General features: G+C 42.7%; 1 protein-coding gene across 1 annotated transcript; it reads right to left on the bottom strand.

Annotated features, from left to right (window-relative positions):
• Positions 1-1452: 1452 nt before the first annotated feature.
• Positions 1453-17890, bottom strand: MSL2 (MSL complex subunit 2). The gene is made up of 2 exons (XM_054385914.1): positions 17749-17890; positions 1453-3150 (listed from the first exon to the last, which is right to left on the bottom strand). The coding sequence occupies exons 1-2, from the start codon at positions 17888-17890 to the stop codon at positions 1553-1555; spliced, it is 1740 nt and encodes a 579-aa protein (XP_054241889.1). The 3' UTR covers positions 1453-1552.
• Between the last annotated feature and the right edge of the window lie 2285 nt (positions 17891-20175).

Genomic DNA, 20175 nt, shown 5'->3' on the forward strand with positions numbered 1-20175 from the left:
TTAACATGCTGCTGAAACAGGAATTGCCTTTTAAATCAGAAGGTGATGGTTTGTGTTCTAGTCAGCCCATGTCTAACTTGTGCTGTATCATTCCAAGAAAGGAAATTTCTGCTTTCACCAAGTAATTTTGACTTTTTTAGACTGCCAATGGAGCCTTAAATGCAAGATTAAGTTCTTCCACTTGACCTCTTGTTTAGAAATTATGCTGAAATAAACCATTTTTGCATAAAGCTGAACTCCTACAAAAGTGCTTTCGTTTTAACTCTTGCTGATAAGCTCTTGGACTGCTTGGTGCTTTTGTTCCATTTTAGAGCCTTTCTGCTCAGGTTGAAAAGCACTGACGTTCAAAACCTACTTTCAACATATTAGTAAAAAATGAGCTAGACTGTGGGTGGAGGGAGTTCTGTAACTTATTCCATCCAACACACTGCTGAAGTATTTCACTTCAGATAGTGATTGGTCCTCTGCCCTAGGTGAAAGATTCCTCTCACTGAAGAACTACTCTCATGGGGATGAGTCCCAGGTTTACTGTGGTGCAAACTTAAATCAACAAATGCACACTCCTAAAGGAGATAATTGCTGTGGAAGTCTCCAGGTATCCCTGGCACCAGGGAGCAGAAGGGAAAAATCAGCGCAGGAGTCTCCCTGTAACCCAAAGAACCTCTCTTTCTAGGGGCAACAGCAGTAAAATCAGCAGGAACTCAAAAAAAAATAAATAAAGGGGAGGTTGGGGAGAAGGTCTGAGGAAAAAAACTGAGAGAATAACATAGAATTTCAGTCTTGTGTCCAACTAATTGTCTTGCCCTGGCCAAAGCAGTAACATGTCAAACAAACAGAGCTTTCACAAGGGGCACAACTGATCAGGAATGGGACCTGTGGAACTGTCAAGAAAACCAAAGCAAGCGCTGTCGTTAATGGGGACAGTGTATCCATGTCAGCATTCCATGTTCATTTGTCTCTAACCAACTGATCTTCCTGACCGTTGTCTGCAGACTGAGCTGCTTCTTGGGCTGTCAGCTTTCTTATTACTGAACTTCTTTTAAACTGCTCAATAGATTCTCACAATAAGAAATGATCTTCCTCCTCCAGACTGTACTCTCTACCTGAGTGCTGCACTTCCTACAGAAGCATTAAGTGATGTTCTGGTAACGGTGATTGCAAGTAGTCAATTACTTTTCTACACCATCATCTAGCACAGTTTAGATGGACTAACTAGATGCCACTTCTCTACATTTAAGCAGAAGCTTTGACTGAGCACAAAGCATGGCCAAGTACAATGAGGTTGATGTATTCCTTGCTGAAGATCTTATGATAAAATCATTTACATCAGCAAATTGATCTCAGACTATGAGGTGCTGTAAGAACTAAAAAAAAGTTTTAGGGTAACTCCTCCATTATCTGCAACTATTTCCCAGACACTAATACACATAACATAGCAATGAAAAACACTTGATACAAGTGATCTAAACGCAGGTGCTCCAGCAAGTTAAACAGAACCATAGCTGCCTTAAACTGTAGCAGTTCCCCTACTGAGGGCAGGGAAAAGAAAGGTTCAACAGTCATATCTCATGTCTATAGCTTCATCCAAACTTTTATCGTCGTGTGTACTGGCAGCTAAAAACGTAGTTACCGGTGACCCTGTCACATTGATTACACTGGTGCTTGTGCTGGCATTGCGCACCGCAATGCTTGTCACATTAATGCCCAAAGTAAGCCTAGTCTGCTCCAAGGCCTTTTCTGGCACTGCAAATGCCTCCAGCTTCTTCTCCCCATTAGCCATGTATGAGTTTTGGCAGCCACGGCATATGCAGTCAAGGCAGGCTTTGCGGTTAGAATAGCAAGGGCAGCGTTGGCCACGGCATGTAAGAACACTTGGATTTTGGGTGGCACGACCACATTTACACCCCTTCTTTTCTTGTGGCTTTTTATACACAGTTTTTGTTGGGCTTCCTGGCATAACATTACTGCTAGAAACTTTCTCCTTTGCTTTGTCTTTTGTTTTCAGCACCCCTGTTTTGGCTTTTGGGTGGGATTTCTTAGGGGCATGTTCTAAATTCTTTTTCATGCTTTTGTTAGACAGCAGCACAGTTTTACTGATTTTGGGAGTAGTGCCTCCATTAGGTACAGTTGCAATAGGCTGCAAAGACATTTTGTTTTCCTGTTTCACTGTTACAGGAGCCGATGCTCCCAATGTTGGGCCACAGATGATGCTGGAAATGGGCAGAGGTTGAACCTTTTCACTGTCACTTTCCGATCGAGATCGCTTTCTGTTCAACTTCACAACCTTAGGCGTCGCCGCTGTACAGGAGATTCCATGAGGAGATGCGTCTGTGGAAATGAAAGTGTTATGGCTAAGAGGTGGGGGAGAAAGCTGCAGGAAAGGGCCATTTGTCATGTTTGCTTCCAAGCTGGGCTGCAAATTAGAATCACAGACTTCAGTATTTGAAACAGTCTCTAAGCTGCGGAGAACCTCCTCAACACTAAGGAGAAGCGAGCCACCTGGTTTGATATCTTCACTGAAACTGCAGATGTCAATGCCTGTCGTACACAAGTCACTGGTAGAAACTGTATCACACACAGGCTGCAGGCTGCTGGAGATATCTTCAGTTTTTATATACTCTCCAGTACTGCAGACATCGATGGTGTTTGCATGTTCAGGAGAAGGAATACTCACTCCCAGTTTATCTACCGAAAGCCCATTACAATTGGGCAACCCGTTGATAACAGAACCTCTAATGTCAATGTTGTGTGTGCTTTCAGGTATGGATGTAAAACTAGCTGGAGGATCAGCTGTGAGTTCTGAGGTTGAAGGTACTGGGGAATGTGTCAAACACAAAGCCAAGGCTGTCTCGGAAGATTTTTCTGTCTCTTCATGGAGTGGTGATCCATCTTTGAGCAAAGCCAGAAGATCTGCAGAACAATCAACTGCCTGGATAATGTCTCGTGCCAGTGGAGTTTGTGTTATATATTCGCAGAGTTTCTTATAGCAGTTCACTAAGATGCTTAACTGCTTATTCTCCTCAAACTGTTCGTAGTCCTTGCACCAGCTACATGACGGTTTCATCATCATCTTCTTGCCTTTACAAGTTTTGCAGACATAATGCTGACATGTGGAGTTGGTAGGAGCGATAGGGTCCTGTAGCAAATTTCCTAAGGAAAAAAGAGAAATAAAGATTACAATGGACACGAGGCAGGTTTCCATGGTAGTACAGGATGAATTTTTCATACTATCAAAAAAAGTGCCTGAAAAAGTTCAGTAAGTCACAAGAAAATGTACTATCCAAACAATAACTTGGAAAAATTTTCCACAGCTATTGTAAAAAAGAAAACCATCACACCACAATTTATAGTACCACTACAGCCTTTACAAACACTCAACTAAAACACTACCAACCCCTTTGTCCCCTTCAGCAGTTTCCTCCATTGCAACTCACAAAACACTCCAGATTTCTACCAATTTAATGGAAGTGCAACACTCAACCCCAGGAAGAGCTACTGCAGAGATCTGAATGAAATTAGTGAACGCGAATGGCAAGGGAGCAGAGGGAACTCAAAGGAATGTAGAAATAATGAAATATCAACCACAAAAGGAAAGAAGACACAGCAGACTTTGGTTTTACTTTTCATTCAGCTCTGTAAGAATAGAACCTGGCTTTATGACAGTCAATGCCATGAATAAAGCCCAAAGTTTTTAACTTTGCAAGCAACAAAAATAGTTAGATCACAGAAACTCTTCTAAACAGTAAATCACCTAGTAATGGATTTTAATTTAAAAAATTAAAAGAAAATTTAAGATTACTATACTGTTGTCTAACAGATCCCTCTTGTGCTGAACCAGAAGATGACTATTAATGTATCCTGGGGAGTGGTGGCTCCTGGTTCTCCAATTCACAGACACCTATCAGTGAAGTAAAAACAGTGTGGTACTGTCATAGCCATCATGCTGACATGTCCTGTGCAGGAGTGAAGAAATCATAAGAAATTATTTTCTCCCAAGACCCTGCTAATTAAGAATAAAGCACTAATAACGATCAGTTGCTAAAGAAATCAACACACCTGAGAACACAGAAAGTTTCAGACACCCAGTACTGACATTGGTAGACTTAATGTCTCCATATCTCTGAACAGTAAAAACCTGAAAGCAAGTGTTTTGGTTTAACTAAGAACAAACCAAATAATACAGGAGGATAGAATGTGAAAGAACAGAGGTAGTTGAAATTCTGCATAGAAATGATCCACTATATCTAGAATATGACAGTACTGCTTTGCTATTTCTAGCTAGCTCTAAGCCATAATGATACGCTAACACCTAAATTAAATTTCAGAGTATCTATAGTTATCCACAGCAACAGGTTTCTCTTCCTTTCCAAGCAGCAGATTGATCAGCTTTGATTTTTCCTTATGAGGAGCTTTTGCTGGATGAGTTACAACCGTCAGTGAGTTCTCACCCTGGTTTTCCAAAATGAAAACACACTGCTATGAACAGTTTAGTAACATTAAATAATTTGAGAAGAGAAACAAATGCATATATTAAAACAGACTCAGATAAAAAGAATCCAACCTATCAAATATAAAGGGATTTTCTCTTGTCATTCAATACACAAGGAAATTTTAATCCCATGAACCTTCCATGATAGCGCTTTTAAGGGATCCAATTAACAGGACCTGGTCGAGTGGGCTGAGTTACCACACAAGGAATAAAGCCTCTATATTACCTTGGCCAAGAACTCAAGGCCTCAGGTAGAAGAGCAAGACATACTGTACTAACCTTCAGCTGGAGCAGCACTTAAAATTAAGACACTTGGCCCTCACTCTCCAGCTTTTGTCAAAATGGTCCATACCCCTTGTCTAACCTAACCCTCCATATCTTTCGACTATCCAAACCACTTCTGAAAGCTCATGTGTGTGTTTCAATAGGTATTTGGCATTAGCACAGTAATTTTGCAGCACTCCTGAATTCCATAAGTCAGCAGACTATCCCATTTTCCCTTAGAAATCTCAACTCACTGGTACTTTTTTTTGGAACAGGGCTGCTCCAGCCCTCCATCTGAGCTGTCCTTTAGTAAAAGCGGCTTCATGCAACCTTGTTTGGAGCAATAAATAACAAGAGTCAGTGCAGAAGTCACTGTTGCAATATTTTTTTAATCAATTGAGAGAAAACAGAATTGTTTAGCAAGTTGGCAGGTAGCACACACCCAACACCACATCATTACAGCGCAACTGCAACAGGGGCCACAGGAACCTGCAGTATTTGGTCGGGGCTAATGAAAGCAGTCAATGCAGGAGGAGCACTGAACAGGAAAAACAGAATTGAACAGAGGAAGGTCCAAAGCACAATTCCAGCAACACTTGATTGGGAAATGCACCTTGTAACTCCAGAACAGGTGCTCTTCTTTGCTAGTCTAATGAGGAAGGGCTGACTTTAGTCTGGAGAGGAGAGGACTGAGAGGGAATCTTATCAATTCTATAAATATCAATATTTAATAATAAATAAATATCTAATATCAAGTCTATAAATAACTGAGGAGTGGGTGCCAAGATGAACGTGCCAGGCTCTTTTTGATGGTGCCCAGTGATAGGATAAGGAACAATGGGTATGAGCTAGAACAAAGGAGATTCCACCTCAACATGAGGAGAAACTTTTTTGCTGTGAGGATGCTGGAACCCTGAAGCAGACTGCCCAGAGAGGCTGTGCAGTCTCCTTCTCTGGAGACTTTCAAAACCTGCCTAGATATGTTCCTGTTCAACCTGCTCTGGGTGACCCTGCTTTGGCAGGGGGTTTGGGCTCAATGATCGCCAGAGGTCCCTTCCAACCCCTAATATTCTGTGATTCTGTGACTTAAGCCCCTTTAAATGACACTAGATACACAGCAGCGCAGGCAGAAATGGCCATCACAGTCCTAAAAATTGGACTAAATTTTGTGAGAAAAGTCCCTAACTCCCCTGAATAAAAACAAAAATAAAGCTTTAAATCACATCAGCTAGTCTCAGAAGTCACGTCCTTATGCAGAAAGGGTTCACATATAACTGTCTGTCCCTTCTGGATCTTGAGCCTTTCCAACAGGACAGGCAAAATCTATTCTGTGATTAGTGTAGGAGGCAAACACACCAAACACTCCCTCCTTTAATTCTTTGATGCTTCAGAAGTCATCACAGAACTACATACATCCACAGTGCTGCCAGGACCAAAGCCCACCAACCACAGAATCATCAAATCATTTCGGTTGGAAAAGACCTTTAAGATCTTCAAGTCAATCATTACTTGGTGGAACTTGAGGCCATTTCATCCCATTCTATCACTTATTACTAGAAAGAAGAGACCAACACCAACCTCACTACAATCTCGTTTTAGGGAGTTGTAGAGCGGGAAGGTCTCCCCTCCACTTCATTTTCTCCAGACTAAAAACAACCCCAGTTTCCTCAGCAGTTCCTCAGCAGACCTGTCCTCTAGACCCTCACCAGCTTTGCTGCCCTTCTCTGGATCCAGTCCAGGATCTCAATGTCTGTCTAGTAGTGAGGACAATTAATTAACCATCATTAACACTCAAAGAAACAAAGCAATCTGGCATATTCGTTGGTCCATTTTTAGCCCCTTTTTGCTACTTACGATGAAGAAGGATGAGTTATGATGATTAATGCTTTACAGATTATGAAGCAGCAAAACACTGCAGAGTTCATGGAACCAAATAAATAATATGCCAATGTAACTTTTAATTACATTTTTAAAAGTCATCACCAACTGTGCATTTGATTTCTCCCAAAATAAATTTTGCTGAAACTGTTGAATGGGTCTGAATGCTAAAAGAAGAGATCAAAAAATTTAAATTTCCGGAAGCTTTCAGGAAAAAAAATAAAACAAAAAACAGACAAACCAAAACATTTTATATGCTCTTATTGAAGGCAAGAACAGAGCAAGTTCTCTCAGTAAATGCCAGGCAACCTACATGGGAGAGACACTAAAATTGCCTGAGCTGAGGGAATATGTTCAGCTTGAGCTCATGTTTCATTGGAATATTCGTTCTTCAAAGATTCTCTCTGAAATGGAGTCTGTGGTACCTATCATTCTCTTCAGCTTTAGCATCACTAAACTAAAAACAAATTAAAAAAATACTGACTCAAACCAGAGATCCATCTAGCCCAGTCAGCCATCTCACTAGTGGCCAAAAACAGGTGCTTTGGGCATGGAATAAAACCAAGGCAAGTAAACCTGTAACACTTGCCCAGCTTTTAACTATTATTAGCCAAAATACTTCTCATGGGATGCCATGTACTCTATAATCCTCAGATTCCCCCTTTGGACTTGCCTTATCTCCTCAGTCACAAGTCAAGAAGTTTCCTGCTCAGCTACCCCTTATTCTGCAAATGACCATTTTGTTTTGAATGCCACTCTTGCTAGTTTCACTTAACAATTTCTAGTTCTTATGTTGGATGGGGCAACAGTCAATCCCTATCTTCTCTTCCACACTACTCATCTATCAAATAACCCTCCAAGTTGTTTCTTTTCCAGATGTTCTTTTAGGTTGGATCACTCTTCCTCTAACTCCTCCACAGGTCTTTTTTGAGATGGGGGCACCACAACTGCAACAATGTAACATACAGGTGAACCACAGCTTTATACAGTGACACCATAAATTATTCCCCCTTTATTCCAGTTCCGATTTTCAGTGTTCGCTTTGCTTTTGTGATTGATGTTCAATACTGTGCTGATGTTCTCATGGAGTTTTCTCTTGTAATGCCAAGATCTCACTTTTGGCTGGTAGCCATGACTGCTACCTCTTTCAGTAAATGCAAGTCATAAAATATTGGGCTCTGAGAAGTTAATAATTTTTCCATGTTTGTAATTTAATATTGACCTAAATTAAATTTGTCAGTTTCTTGAGCAGTCATTCAACCACAAGATCTTTCCATGATTACTCAGTGCCTTCATTTTCACTACCCCTCATCTTCTCTCACCCTCTTTTGCAAGGGGTGTATTAACACACCAAAAGCAAAATCCCATTCTTACAAAGCCTCCAATAAGAGGTTTTCCCTAAACAACATCAGTTCTTAACTACCCTGCTTTCAAGAAAGGTTTACTAAACACGTACATTAATATGAGTACTTACAATTAATAAGCAGCATATACTTTTTAATACATTATTTACAAAATATCACAGCTGTCCTGGAAAGGCAGCTAGCAGAAGGAAGGTCGCTTGAACCACTTCCTATTGTGTTCCTTAATAAGCACTGCTTCACAGCTGCAGGAAGAGGGAAGCATCTGCAAATTGAGTAACAGAGACTAAAGGGAGAACAACTAAGAATCAAAGCAGTTCTTAGGTTTATGTTCTCTATACACTACTGTTTGGGTGGAGAGAAGGGCAAAGAAGCTGGTGGAGGGTGTGCTGAGGGAACTGAGATTGTTTAGAAAACCAGGGTCAGGGAGACTCTCTACGACTCCCTGACAAGAGGTTGGAGCCAGATGGGGGGCAGTCTGTTCTCCCTAGTAACAAGTGATAGGACAAGAGGAAATGGCCTTAAGTTGCACCAGGTAGGTTTAGGTAGGACATCAGAGGACCCTTCTTCACTAGGAAGGTAGTCAAAGAACAGGTTCCCCAGGGAGATGGTTGAATCCCCATCCCTGGAGGTGCTTAAAGGAGACAGAGATGTGGTGCTGAGGGACATGGTTTAACACCAGACTTGGTAGAGATAGATAGTGGTTGGACTCAATCTTCAACGTCTTTTCCAACCAAAACTAATTCCATTCTACAATTCCCAGAAAACATGCTCCAAATCGATAAAATTCACTAAGAAAGATTGAATCGAAACAGATCACCTCTTTTCATTCTCATCTATCCTCAGCAAGGGCAGAAATATAACACCCTAGAAAAGGGGCTGAACACAAGTCACTAATTTAGCACCCTTGGAAAAGCCTACCAAGGCATCATATATTGCCTTTAACAACTCAAAGCATTAAGAATGACGTAACTATTAAATCTTAATTTAATGAAGTAAACTAGAAATAAAAATATGTCAAGTTTTGTTACAAGTATCACTGGGGTTAATCTCCAACATTTGTCTGCCAATACAAGAGTCTTTAGTCCTGGGTTGCATTTGTATCACCAGAAACTGCTCTTGTTTTACAGTGTGCAGCAAGCAAATGGAAAGCTTAACAGCCCAGCCCTCTACTCCTTTCACTCAGCATCTGATTGAAGTGGTCTATCTGCTACATAACACAAGAGCCTGCTTGGCTCTGGCATCCATGAAGAAGATGAGATTATCACAGAACTATTAAGGTTGGAAAAGGCCTTTAAGATCAGCAAGTCCAACCATAATCCAACTACCATGACCACTAAAACATATCCTAAGTGCCACATCTATGGGCTTCTTGAACACCTCCAGGGATGGTGATTCCACCACTTCTCTGGGCACCCTGTTCCAAAGTCTCACTACCTTCAGTAAACAAATTTTTCCTAGTATACAATCTAAACTTCCCCTGGCACAACTTAAACCCATTACCTCTGGTCCTAACTGCTAGTACCTGGGAGAAGAGACTAAGACTGGTCTCACTACAACCTCCTTTCAGGTAGCTGTAGAGACGAGTAAGATCTTCCTCAAGCTTTATCTTCTTCAGACTAAACAATCCCAGCCCACTCACCCTCCTACAACATGCCCTCCAAACCCCTCACCAGCCTGGTTGCTCTTTTGTGGACACGCTCCAGGACCTCCACGTCTTTCTGTGGTGCCTAGAATTGAACACAGTTGATGCTAAGAATGAAGGTAAGAAGAAAGCTCCCTGGCACAAATTAATCTGTTAACATCAAACACTACAATGACCATGATTTCATTTTTAGACTACGATTACAAAAAGCTCTGTGAGTTTTGGATTAGTCTGACTCAAATTCTACAGCTTTGTGAATCTAGCAAGTCTTAAAACCCAAGAAGCTGTATCAGACTGATGAAGCACAGACACTTCTATGTTACGCTTAGAAGACATGGCAAGCACCTCAAAGTAGTAGGTCTAACAGAAGCTGGAGGTCTAACAGTTGGGCTGTTACACTTTCAGCATTTTCATTTCTGGACTCAATGAGGTTTCAAAGAAAAAAATACAAAAGGAAAATACAGTCATAAAAGCAGCAGCACTTCTGGGGGCTGATAGAAAAACCTAAAGGCGCTATTTGCAAAACTATTTGACAATAGACAGGCAGGCATATGATAAGCAGTGAAAAGGCCTGTTAACCATCTGCAGAAAAATAAAAACACATGTAAGATCTGCTGTATATGGATCAGAGATCTGGATTCTTCCTACGAAAGAACTAAATTCACTCAAAACCAAAGAAAATTTAAGAGAGCTTAGTTCAAGGGACAACTGCTAAGGACAAGGCAATACTGAAAGGTCTCCTTCCACAGATTTCAAACCCTAACATGAAGCCCTTCCAAACCAGATATAAGATGGTGGGCTTGAACCATGATCTGCTTCATACATTTCACAAACTGCACTAAAGTCATGAGTCACATTCACCAGAAAAAGGCTTGACCTACCCCTGCTCTGACAAATTGTCTCAGAAAAATGTTTGGCAACTTTTTTCATCACACAGAAACCTACTGAATCACCTAGCAGAGGTGCCACCTGTCACCTAGATACCCTACACCCTCTTCTCAGCATTCAGAAAACAAATTCATATTTGTAGAGATCACACTCTTGGTTGAGGCATGAAGACATAAGACCCATCTCCAGTATTGCTAGCACAAAACTTTCACAGAATGTTAGGGCCTGGAAGGGACCTTGAAAGATCATGTAGTCCAGCCCCACTTCCAGAGCAGGATCATCTATACCAGATCACACTGGAATGCATCCAGATGGGTCTTGAGGACATACCTACAAAACAACCAATTTTAAGTAAGCAAAGTTCACAGTGACAACACCAAAAATGTACATATCCATTAACGGGTTTTGTGGCACAAAGTTTCTTAGAAATAGTTTTATTCAGCCAAAACCAGAAAAAAGTGACCAAGACTTTTCACACAAACATTTGTCAGATCTGAAACAGTGAGAGTTTACCTATGAACTAACTGAAAATACCATCTTGCTCCTAGATCACCACAACGACAACAGTGCCACTAAAATTTATTCAAGGACGCTCTTAAGCATAAACAGATTCCCCATAAGGTGAAATGGAAACATGAAGCATACACAAAAAAAAACCCCAAACTTGAACACACAAAAACTAAAACCAACCAACCAAAAAAAACCACTTCTTTTTGAATTTCATCAGCGAAAACATTTTGCTGGTTGCTGAGTATTTCTGAGCACCCTCCCTCATCAACCAACTACAAGAAATTATTACTCTCATATAGAGATGGTCATGACTGAAGAATTGTATAATTCTTCGGGAAAAAATGCGCTATTTTTGTCTGTGTAGCATGGGAACCCAAATTAACCATGATAAGAATACAGTCAGACTATTTTTCTGTGTATGTGGAGAAATATAGTCAACCTCTTCAGCTAAACTTCAAGAAAATAAAAAACAAAAACAGAAACATGACAACAAATTGCATTTTAACTGCAGAAGTGACTGCTTTTGTTCTCTGACTCCACCCTCTGCATAATAACAGAACGTATTTTACCAACTCCTATGTCAAAGCTGTATTTCTGTTTGAAAGTCTTTGTGTTTACAAAATGACTGGGAAAATTCTAAATGTATTTTTAACAAACTAAGGTGGCAAAGGTCAAATTTTGTAATGAACAGCTTTAAAAAGACTGATAAAATCATCTTTTTTCACCATCCAGTGTAAAATTTTCGTGTAATCATGTCTTCCAAAAGTCAACGTAGCTTTAAGAGTTTTTAAACTACAAAGTTAACATTTCTCTTATGGGCGTAAGATTAATTTTAACATGCTTTTATGCAGTCATAAGAATTAAAACTTGCTTTGAAAGTTACAGATCAAGTTGATCACACTCTGATCAAACAAAAAAAACATAATTAAAACTACTTCTTCCCACCAAACAAAAATGCTCACAGCATCAAGATTAACTGAGCAATCTTAAACTGCCCTTCAAGGCCACTGGAGAAGGAGCAAGCCCTGTGCTGTGACTGTAAGGCCCAGGAGACAGAGCGTAACAAATTACATTACTGAAGGATTTCAAAGGGAATTCTTCCACAAGTGCAGAGAAATCTTTACTATCTGTAAAACATAGTGCTCAAGAAAGATTGTGCTGTGCATTATTGCTCAAGCCATATGCAAAGAAAGAATCCTTTCTAGCCGCACAAAGAACTCCAACATAACGTCCAGCAACTGCTCACTCCATATTTAGTCAACCTAATCTGTAAATTGTAACATAGTAAGAAAACAAACTGAAGAAATCTGTTTGAATGGATTATGTCCATAGACCTGGACAACCAAGTCGTAGCCGTAAAGACACCTCTTGGCAACACATTAACTTTTCTTTAAGTATTCTGAAACGCAATTGGTTTAATCAATATCCTCAGGTGACCATCAAAAACCTGTCCATCATCTCCCACTGCCTCAATGAGAAGCACCCCTCAAAGTCCCATCAGAAGACAATACTGCAGTCTTCACTATGCAGTCTTGTTTTGGAGCCTACTATCAACCAGTTGTTACAGTGGAAACCCCAGTTACTTCTCTTCCTACTCTGTTTTAAGACAGAGGGGTATTTCTAGTTTACAAATCAATTGAAGTTCAAGTGGTAGAACTTCATGTCATCTAAACTTCTGCAGTACAATGCAGACAGCCTTGAAAAAGCAGTTCTCGCAGGAGTCACACACTGATTTTAAAAACGGGAAAGGGAAAACAGTGAATTTAAGTGAAGAGGGGATTTTAAGCGGAAATCTCTGAAAGATGTCACGCAACTGCTGCATGCCTCAGATTGTCTCAGTAACATCGGTGAAAAAAAAAGACACTGCTTGATCTAGAGCCATAATTCACTTGCATTCCACCTGCTTGTGGTGCTTCTTCCCTTAAGTATTTACAGAAATTTTCATATGAAAGTTTAATGAAAGTACCCAGGTCTGATTCACAATTTCCCAAGGAAACAGAACTGCCTAAAGTAATAAGCTCTACTCAGAATCCATAACAACACTACTAAATAACTACAGAGGAGGAGGTCACACCACACACTGGCCATGGAGGAGGAAGCAGCCAGAACCGCAGAAACAATGGAGAATGAGCTCGATGAGGAGCAAGGAAGAAGAGGAGAAGTCTTCACAGTTAGAACAACATGGATAAGATGGCACAAAGGTGGAAAATTTTATCCAACTCAATATATCACCCACTATGAAGAAATTTCAAACCCAGCTGGCAGAATAAGTTCCATAAGACGCAAACTGACAGAGAAAAGCTTTCAAAAAATAGACTAATACTTTTACACAGGAGCAGGATAGGAATGACATCCACGAATTAATCTTCATATAGGAAAACTAAAGGTAGACCATTTATTATTTTTTGGTAAGCAAATGCCATTCTACATGCTTGGGAGTTGCCTTCATGATGCTACTTCACCATTTAGCCTTCAACCCTCTAACTAAAATTATCAAAGAGTGATCTCCAAACACTGGACAGGAGCTGTAGTGGCCAGCACTAACATATTGTTTCTTTGTTCCTTCCCATCCCTTAATCTCCCTTAAGCCACATGTTGTCTCACATCCCCTTACTTAGATTATAAGATGTTTAAGGCAAGAACTATATTCTACAGCACAAGCTACAACTGGGTTCCTACCCAAACACAAAGCATTGACCCAAAGCCACGTGCTTTAACATTCTAAATCAGCAGTAATAATAACCTTTTACACATCTTTTAAGTATCTTTCAGAAGTTCCAGAATAAGTTTTGCATGGATAAAAAGCTAAGCTGATCTGAGTATCAATCTGTCTCTTACAAGCATTTTAATTGAATTTCAAAAAATGCTGTTACTGCTGGAAAGCAAACTGAGCCTTTGGATGCCATGCAGTAACCTACATGGTGTTTGAAACAGAGAAAGGCACTTCTAAGAAGATTTTTATCCCAATAGGCAGTACTTCTAAAACACTGAAGTAAATTCTACTACACTGTTTTTAAAATTATAGGTAGTATTAACATGCAATTTAGTAATAATCACTTTGGTCCAGAGACTGCAATTCATATTTCACACCCTCAGCGCACTTAAGGCACATACCTTCTGTCTAACGTGCACTCAGGAGTAGTTAAGTTTTAAAAGCACTAGGAAATACCACCTTATTCATCCCTCTAAAAGGATGATGCAGTACCTACACCACCATCTAGGAAACTAACACATGATCACACTTAAATCCTAGAAAAATACCCTCATGTATCGTCATTTAACCATTAGAACCCCGCAAGTTAAGACAGAGATCTCAAAACCACCTAGGACAGATTTAGTTGACTTACAGTGACATACTGTATTTACATTATGATTTGCTACTGATGGAACTTAACCAGTTTGAATATAAACTCAGAGCTTTAATTAGAATTTTGTAATTACGTGGGTCAAAAAAACTTCTGCTGCTACTGCTATGCAAGCTGGTTTAAAAGATGATCAGATCAAAAGAAAATTATTTGGCTTATCTCTAGTGCACTGAGGAAACAATGAAAGCACAATAATGTTGGCTGATATATAGCTGTCACTCATTTCTTCTAAAATTAAAGGGACAATCTTGACTGAGGAATTAATACCTGAAGCACAGCAGCACAACAGAATGCATGCAAGAGAGGTTAAATACTGATGAAAGGCTGGTGGCGTAAGCAGCACTAATTTGGGGAGCAATTTCCCAAGGGAAGTGCCAGAAGTCCACCACTTGAGACTTTAAGCAAGCATAGGGGATTTACATATTACTGATGATGCAGGCAGCATTTCGCCAACAAAACATGATTTTAAAACATTTACAGTCAAGACTGCATTCTACTAAGATCTGTGCAAGGGAAGCACCAGACACTCAAGTTTCACGTACATGAGCCCATAACAGACATTTGGATCTCATGGTCTAAAAAGATAAACAAAGTGGAAAGAAGTGAGCATCTGAGAGGCTTTTAAATCCATGCTGTTAATTTTTAGATGGTCCTAGCACTTGTTTGTGTGATCACGACAACCACAAAGTAATTTTTACTCAATACTTCAACTTTACATTTTAAAACACTGAAATTAAAGAGGTCTTGACAGTTAGTTAGGCTTTAAACAACCTTAAGTATGCAGAAGGTGTAACAGCTCTTAGCATTAATGTGTACAAGAGAAAATAAAATATTTTTAAAACATCACAGAGAGGTCAGAGGGACAAAGAGAAAAAGACACAATATTCATCCATGATAGAAATGGGAGAAAAGGAACACAAAAAACAAGCAAGGAAAAAAAAAGTCGATTTGCCTTTACTAGTCTCAGCTGAAGATTTATGATTGCCAGTCAAGACTAGAGTGGACAGTTTTGTATAAGGCAGGACCACATTCCCATGACTAACAGCCTGAAAGTTCAGGAAAGACACTTTACTAACTCTGCACAACAGAAACTCTATTTTACTTTATGGCTTCACAAAGAGCCTGGAATTTACTGAGGCCTCTGTGTGCCACCACGCCATAAAAAGGAGCCCAAGACACAGAGATATAATACTGGGGAATCACCATTAGACAAAATATTTGAAACAAACAGTGGTTACAGTTATATGAAAGCTAACCACAGTGGAAAAAAATGTAAGTCAAAGCAATAACTTTAACATTCAAAGAAAACTGGAGACTAAGACAAAAAGCATAACATCAAGAAGCAGTCCGTATACAAGGAATACCCATAGAGGCACAAGTCAGTAGAGGAAAGCTACCAGAGTGACAGAAAATCCAAGCAAGAAAAGCTGAAGAGGAGAAAAACAGCTCAGGAATTTGGGCTGGGACAAATTAAAGATAGATGATTTCAATAGCACAGAGGGTAAAAATAAGATTGCCAAAGGCCAAGAAGGGAAGAAGTCAAGGCAAGGAGAACAAAGAGCACATTTCAAAAGACCAGTCTTAAAGTGGAAAAGTCATAGATCGCAATAGTTAGAAACACTTAGCTCCTACTTAAATATCTTATTTAAAAGAAAAAGAAAAAAAAAAGAGAGAGAAATATTTGCATATCTTTCCATTAAAAAAAAATGCACAGTTAGTGACTGGAATTAATAGGGCCTAAGGTAACAAGCAAGAAATGAAAACCAGAGGTGCACTGAAATTGGCATCTGGTTATGTGAGAGAAAAACAAAAACTTAAGACAAATTATTTCAGGAAATGACGATGCAGTGATCCTGGGAACAGGCTCCCTCTTTCCCAGGACAAACAGATCTCTATTTTCTAACACTTTAAGTGGGAGGAGCAAACATCTACCGGATAGGAAGCAACCAACACTAGCTTAGCAGCCTCAAAAGCTGAAATCCCGATCCTGTAATAAATTCTCATAAATCCCAGTAATTCAATTAAATCCTAGTGTGACCACACACATTAGTAAAGATAAACACATAGAAACACAGTGGACCTCAGTCCACTTCAGGAGGAAAATAGAGGCACAAAAGAGGGCGAGGGCTTAAAATTACCAGAGGGAAGAAAGCAGAATTAACAAATTAACCGAGATGTTAACCAACACTGACCACGGCTTCAAAGGAAAGCTCAAGAAAGGCTGACAGCTTATTCCAGGGCTTCCTACCAGGAATGGACACGTGCCCCCACTTCATAAACACAGCACAATGCAATTCCTTCCCAAAGTTCCCCGGACTGTAATACGGAAATTCCGTATGCCTGCTTCTGCCCACAATGCAAAATGCTCTTTCTAGGGGAAGGGGTGGGGAAATCCTAGTAGACTTTCAGCCTATTTGGTTTTGTTTTCTTTTTCGGTGTTTTTGGTTGGTTGGTTTTGTTTTTTTTTTTTTTTATAGTAGTTACTGTTTTAGGACAATTACCTGACCAAAAAAAAAAAAAAAAAATCCAAACATCATTTTTCTGTGCTTAAAACTCCTGGCTTTCAATCCAAATTACTTTTTTATTCTTTACATTTCAGTGAGAGGTGAAAAAAAAAAAAAGTTCTTATTTCTGTGCCTCCATGGTTTGAATATCTCGTACCACATTTTCTCTTACCACTTTTTTAAAGCAATTAACTCCACTATACCAGGATATTTCGATAAGCACTAAAAACTACCATACCATTTATGAAGTGACCGTAACAAAGTCTTGCATTTGGGGGGAAAACACACTCTCCCCACAAAAACCAGCAGACCAGTCTCTTTACAGCTTGCCAGGCTGTAAACACACAGACCCCTAAACGCCTTCCCATCTTTCACCAACATCGCCCGTAGGCTTCTCCCCCCGCTTCGGGTTGTTTTCTGCAGGGATAGGAAGCGGGTTTAACCCGAGTAACATTCTCACTCAACCTTTCCCAACTGGCAACCTCCCCCCACTCTCCCGCCGGTACCCGCGGGAGAAGCGCGGACCGCCCACGTGAGCTCCGCCGCGGCCACCGCCCCCCGGGCGGCGAGAGGCTCCGCAGCGGCGGCAGCTCCGCGGCGAAAGACTCAGCAAAGTTTCCCGGGCCGCCGCCTCCGTGCGCGAGCTCCGGCGCACGGAGCGGGAAGAGCCCTACCGCTGCGTTTCCTCCGGCAGCCGTACCAGGGCGAAGCCAGCCAGCCCGGGCAGCGGGGCCGTGGCGGGGAATCTCCGGGCAGCGCGGCCCAGGGCCGCCCCGCAGCGCCGTGCTGAGAGCCCCCGGGGGGTGGGGGCTTATTGTGCAGGGAACAAAAGAAAGATCCTCACCGCAAACGCAGCAGGAGAGGGACTGCCTGAAGTAGGGCAGGAGCTTGTTAATCTCTGTAAAAGACTGGGGATCCCCAGGGTCGTAGTTGAGCACCAGGCGGCTCGCTGAAACGTAGAGAGCAGTGGCATTCACCGGGTTCATCGCAGCCGCTCGCACGCCGCCGGCTCCGGGGTGAGAAGAAAGCGCGGCGCCGAGTCCGTGCCGGCCGAGGGGGCAGGTGGCCCCGGGGCGGGGGCAGGCCGGGTGTCACCTTGGTCCGGGGCCACCTGGAGCCGCGCGGCGGCGGCGGCAGCGCGGAGGCCGCGGCGGCCCGGCGGCCCTGTCAGAGGGGCCGCGCTGACTCCTCCTCCGCCTCCAGCGGGGCCTCGCTCCCGAGCAGCGGCCTCGGCCCGCCCGCAGCCACACAGCACAGGGAGGAGGCGGCGGCACTACTCCAGGCTGCGGGCCATGCCGGGCCGGCCTCCCCCGGGCCCTGCCTCTCTACGAGCGGACGCTTCCTCCGCCGCTGCGGGCTGTGCTTCAGCGGCGGCCCGGCATGGCGGCGGCCGCAGGGACGAACCGCGAAGCCAGCTCAGGGCGGCGGCGGGCCGGGCCGCGCTGCCCGATCCGGCGGCGGGGGGGAGGGGGGTGGGAGGGAGGCGGATGCACCTGGGCCTCAGCGCGGCCGCATCACCGCGGCGCCGCCGCCGCGGCCTCCTCCGCGGGGCCGGTGGCTCCTGGCTGCGCGGCGGCCGCCGGAGCGGGCGCCTCTCGTGGGGCAGGATCCGCCGCCCAATCCGCGCCGCAATGTCAATAGCAACCGTTAGATCCAACCGTCACTGCGGAGCCATCGCCGCTGCCGTCTAGCGCCCGGCACTGCGCATGCGCGACCGTGCTGCTGCCCCCTCCCCGCAGCGGGGGCCCATCCCGTGGCGCGGGGGGGCGTTCGAGGAGAGCGCAGCGCCCTCTAGCGGGGCCCGGGCGTGCTGCTGTGGGGAGCGGAGCTGCTCTGCCGCCCTCGGCCTGGGCGCGGCGTCCGACAGAGAACAACGGACGTTGAACCGTAGAATACAACCACAGAATTGTCCGGGTGGGAAAAAGCGAAAGCCTTTTCTTTCAAGATCGTCGAACCCAACCATTATCTAGCTCGACCAAATCTGGTGCTCCACTGGCAGCTGCGCTGAGGTGAGGCGACCATTGTGGCAACTGTTCTGCTGGCCAGCAGGAGCAGAGGAAGGGATGGTGCCCCTGTACTCAGCAGTGGTGAGGCCACACCGTAAGTACCATGTTCAGTTTTGAGGCCCTCACCGCAAGAAAGACATTGAGGTGCTGAAGTGTCTGGAGAACAGATCTTGTGAGGAGTGGCTGAAGGAGCTGGCATTATTCCCAGAATTCTGGAGAAAAGGTGTCTGAGGAGAGACCTTCTCAGTCTCCACAACTCCCTGAAAGCAGGTTGGAACCACGTGGGGCTTGGTCGCTCCTTGCTAGTATCAAATGATAGGACAAGAGGAAATGGCCTCAAGTTGCACCAGGGGATGTTAGACTGGATATCAGAAGAAGCTTCTTCACTGAATAGGTTTTCAAAGACTGGAATAGACTCCCCAGGTAGGTGGTTGAATCTCCATAACTGGAGGTGTTTGTAAGAGGCAGAGATGTGCCTCTGAGGGACATGGTTTAGCCCCTGGACTTGGTAGTTATCTAACAGTTGGACTCACTGATTTTAAAGGTCTTTTCCAATGAAAACAACTCTATGAGTCTGTGTGTATTGCCTTTAAAATGCCCAATTCCTTCTCCAGCCTACTGTCAGAAACACCTTTCTTGCAGAATCAAGCCAACAAACTGGAAAAAAAAAACACCCAACTTTCAAGCCGTTGCCTAGCAAGTACAAATTTTCATATACCCTGTATCACATCCTCTGCCAAACTCCAAACACAGTGTCCTGAGCACTCTTATCTCAATCCCTCCCAGCTGTATCTCACACTGCTCTGACTGTTACGCAAGGAACTTGACACCTGACACCCAAAGAGTTTTAACAGTCTTGCCTAATTTCTGGGATATACTCCTTTGGGGTATTGTGCGTGAGCTAGATTCAGTTGCAGGAGTAGTGTTTCAAGGCCGAACCTCAATATCCCCATGTACAGTGTTAACCTGTGCTACTCTTGCATTCCCCAGAGAACTAAAATAGTTTTGGATTCCATCTAAGTACAACAGTAATCCTAGGAGGACAGATAATCTAAACTCTCTAGAGCTGCAAGTAAATCGTATTCTCAAAAATTATACTAATAGTTGAATAATCAATATAAAATTGCAAGAGTAGCAAGACTGACTAGGTCATACCTTTTTGACCAGAGGAAGCCCATAGTGGATTTTTTTTTTTCTCCTGTTGCTGGCTGATCTCCTGAATTCAACTTCTAGCTAGACCCTGAAGTTTAGGGTCCATGTTTCTA

The sequence above is a fragment of the Indicator indicator genome, chromosome 13 (assembly GCF_027791375.1).
Source record: "Indicator indicator isolate 239-I01 chromosome 13, UM_Iind_1.1, whole genome shotgun sequence".
In the NCBI taxonomy this organism is placed as follows: Eukaryota; Metazoa; Chordata; class Aves; order Piciformes; family Indicatoridae; genus Indicator; species Indicator indicator.

Bases quoted from the DNA above. Each gene is read 5' to 3' on its own strand.
- MSL2 (XM_054385914.1), bottom strand. From the start codon at position 17,890: ATGAACCCGGTGAATGCCACTGCTCTCTACGTTTCAGCGAGCCGCCTG. The intron at 3,151-17,748 runs GTGAGGATCTTT...TTTTTTCCTTAG, and splicing joins CCTCTCCTGCTGCGTTTGCG to GAAATTTGCTACAGGACCCT.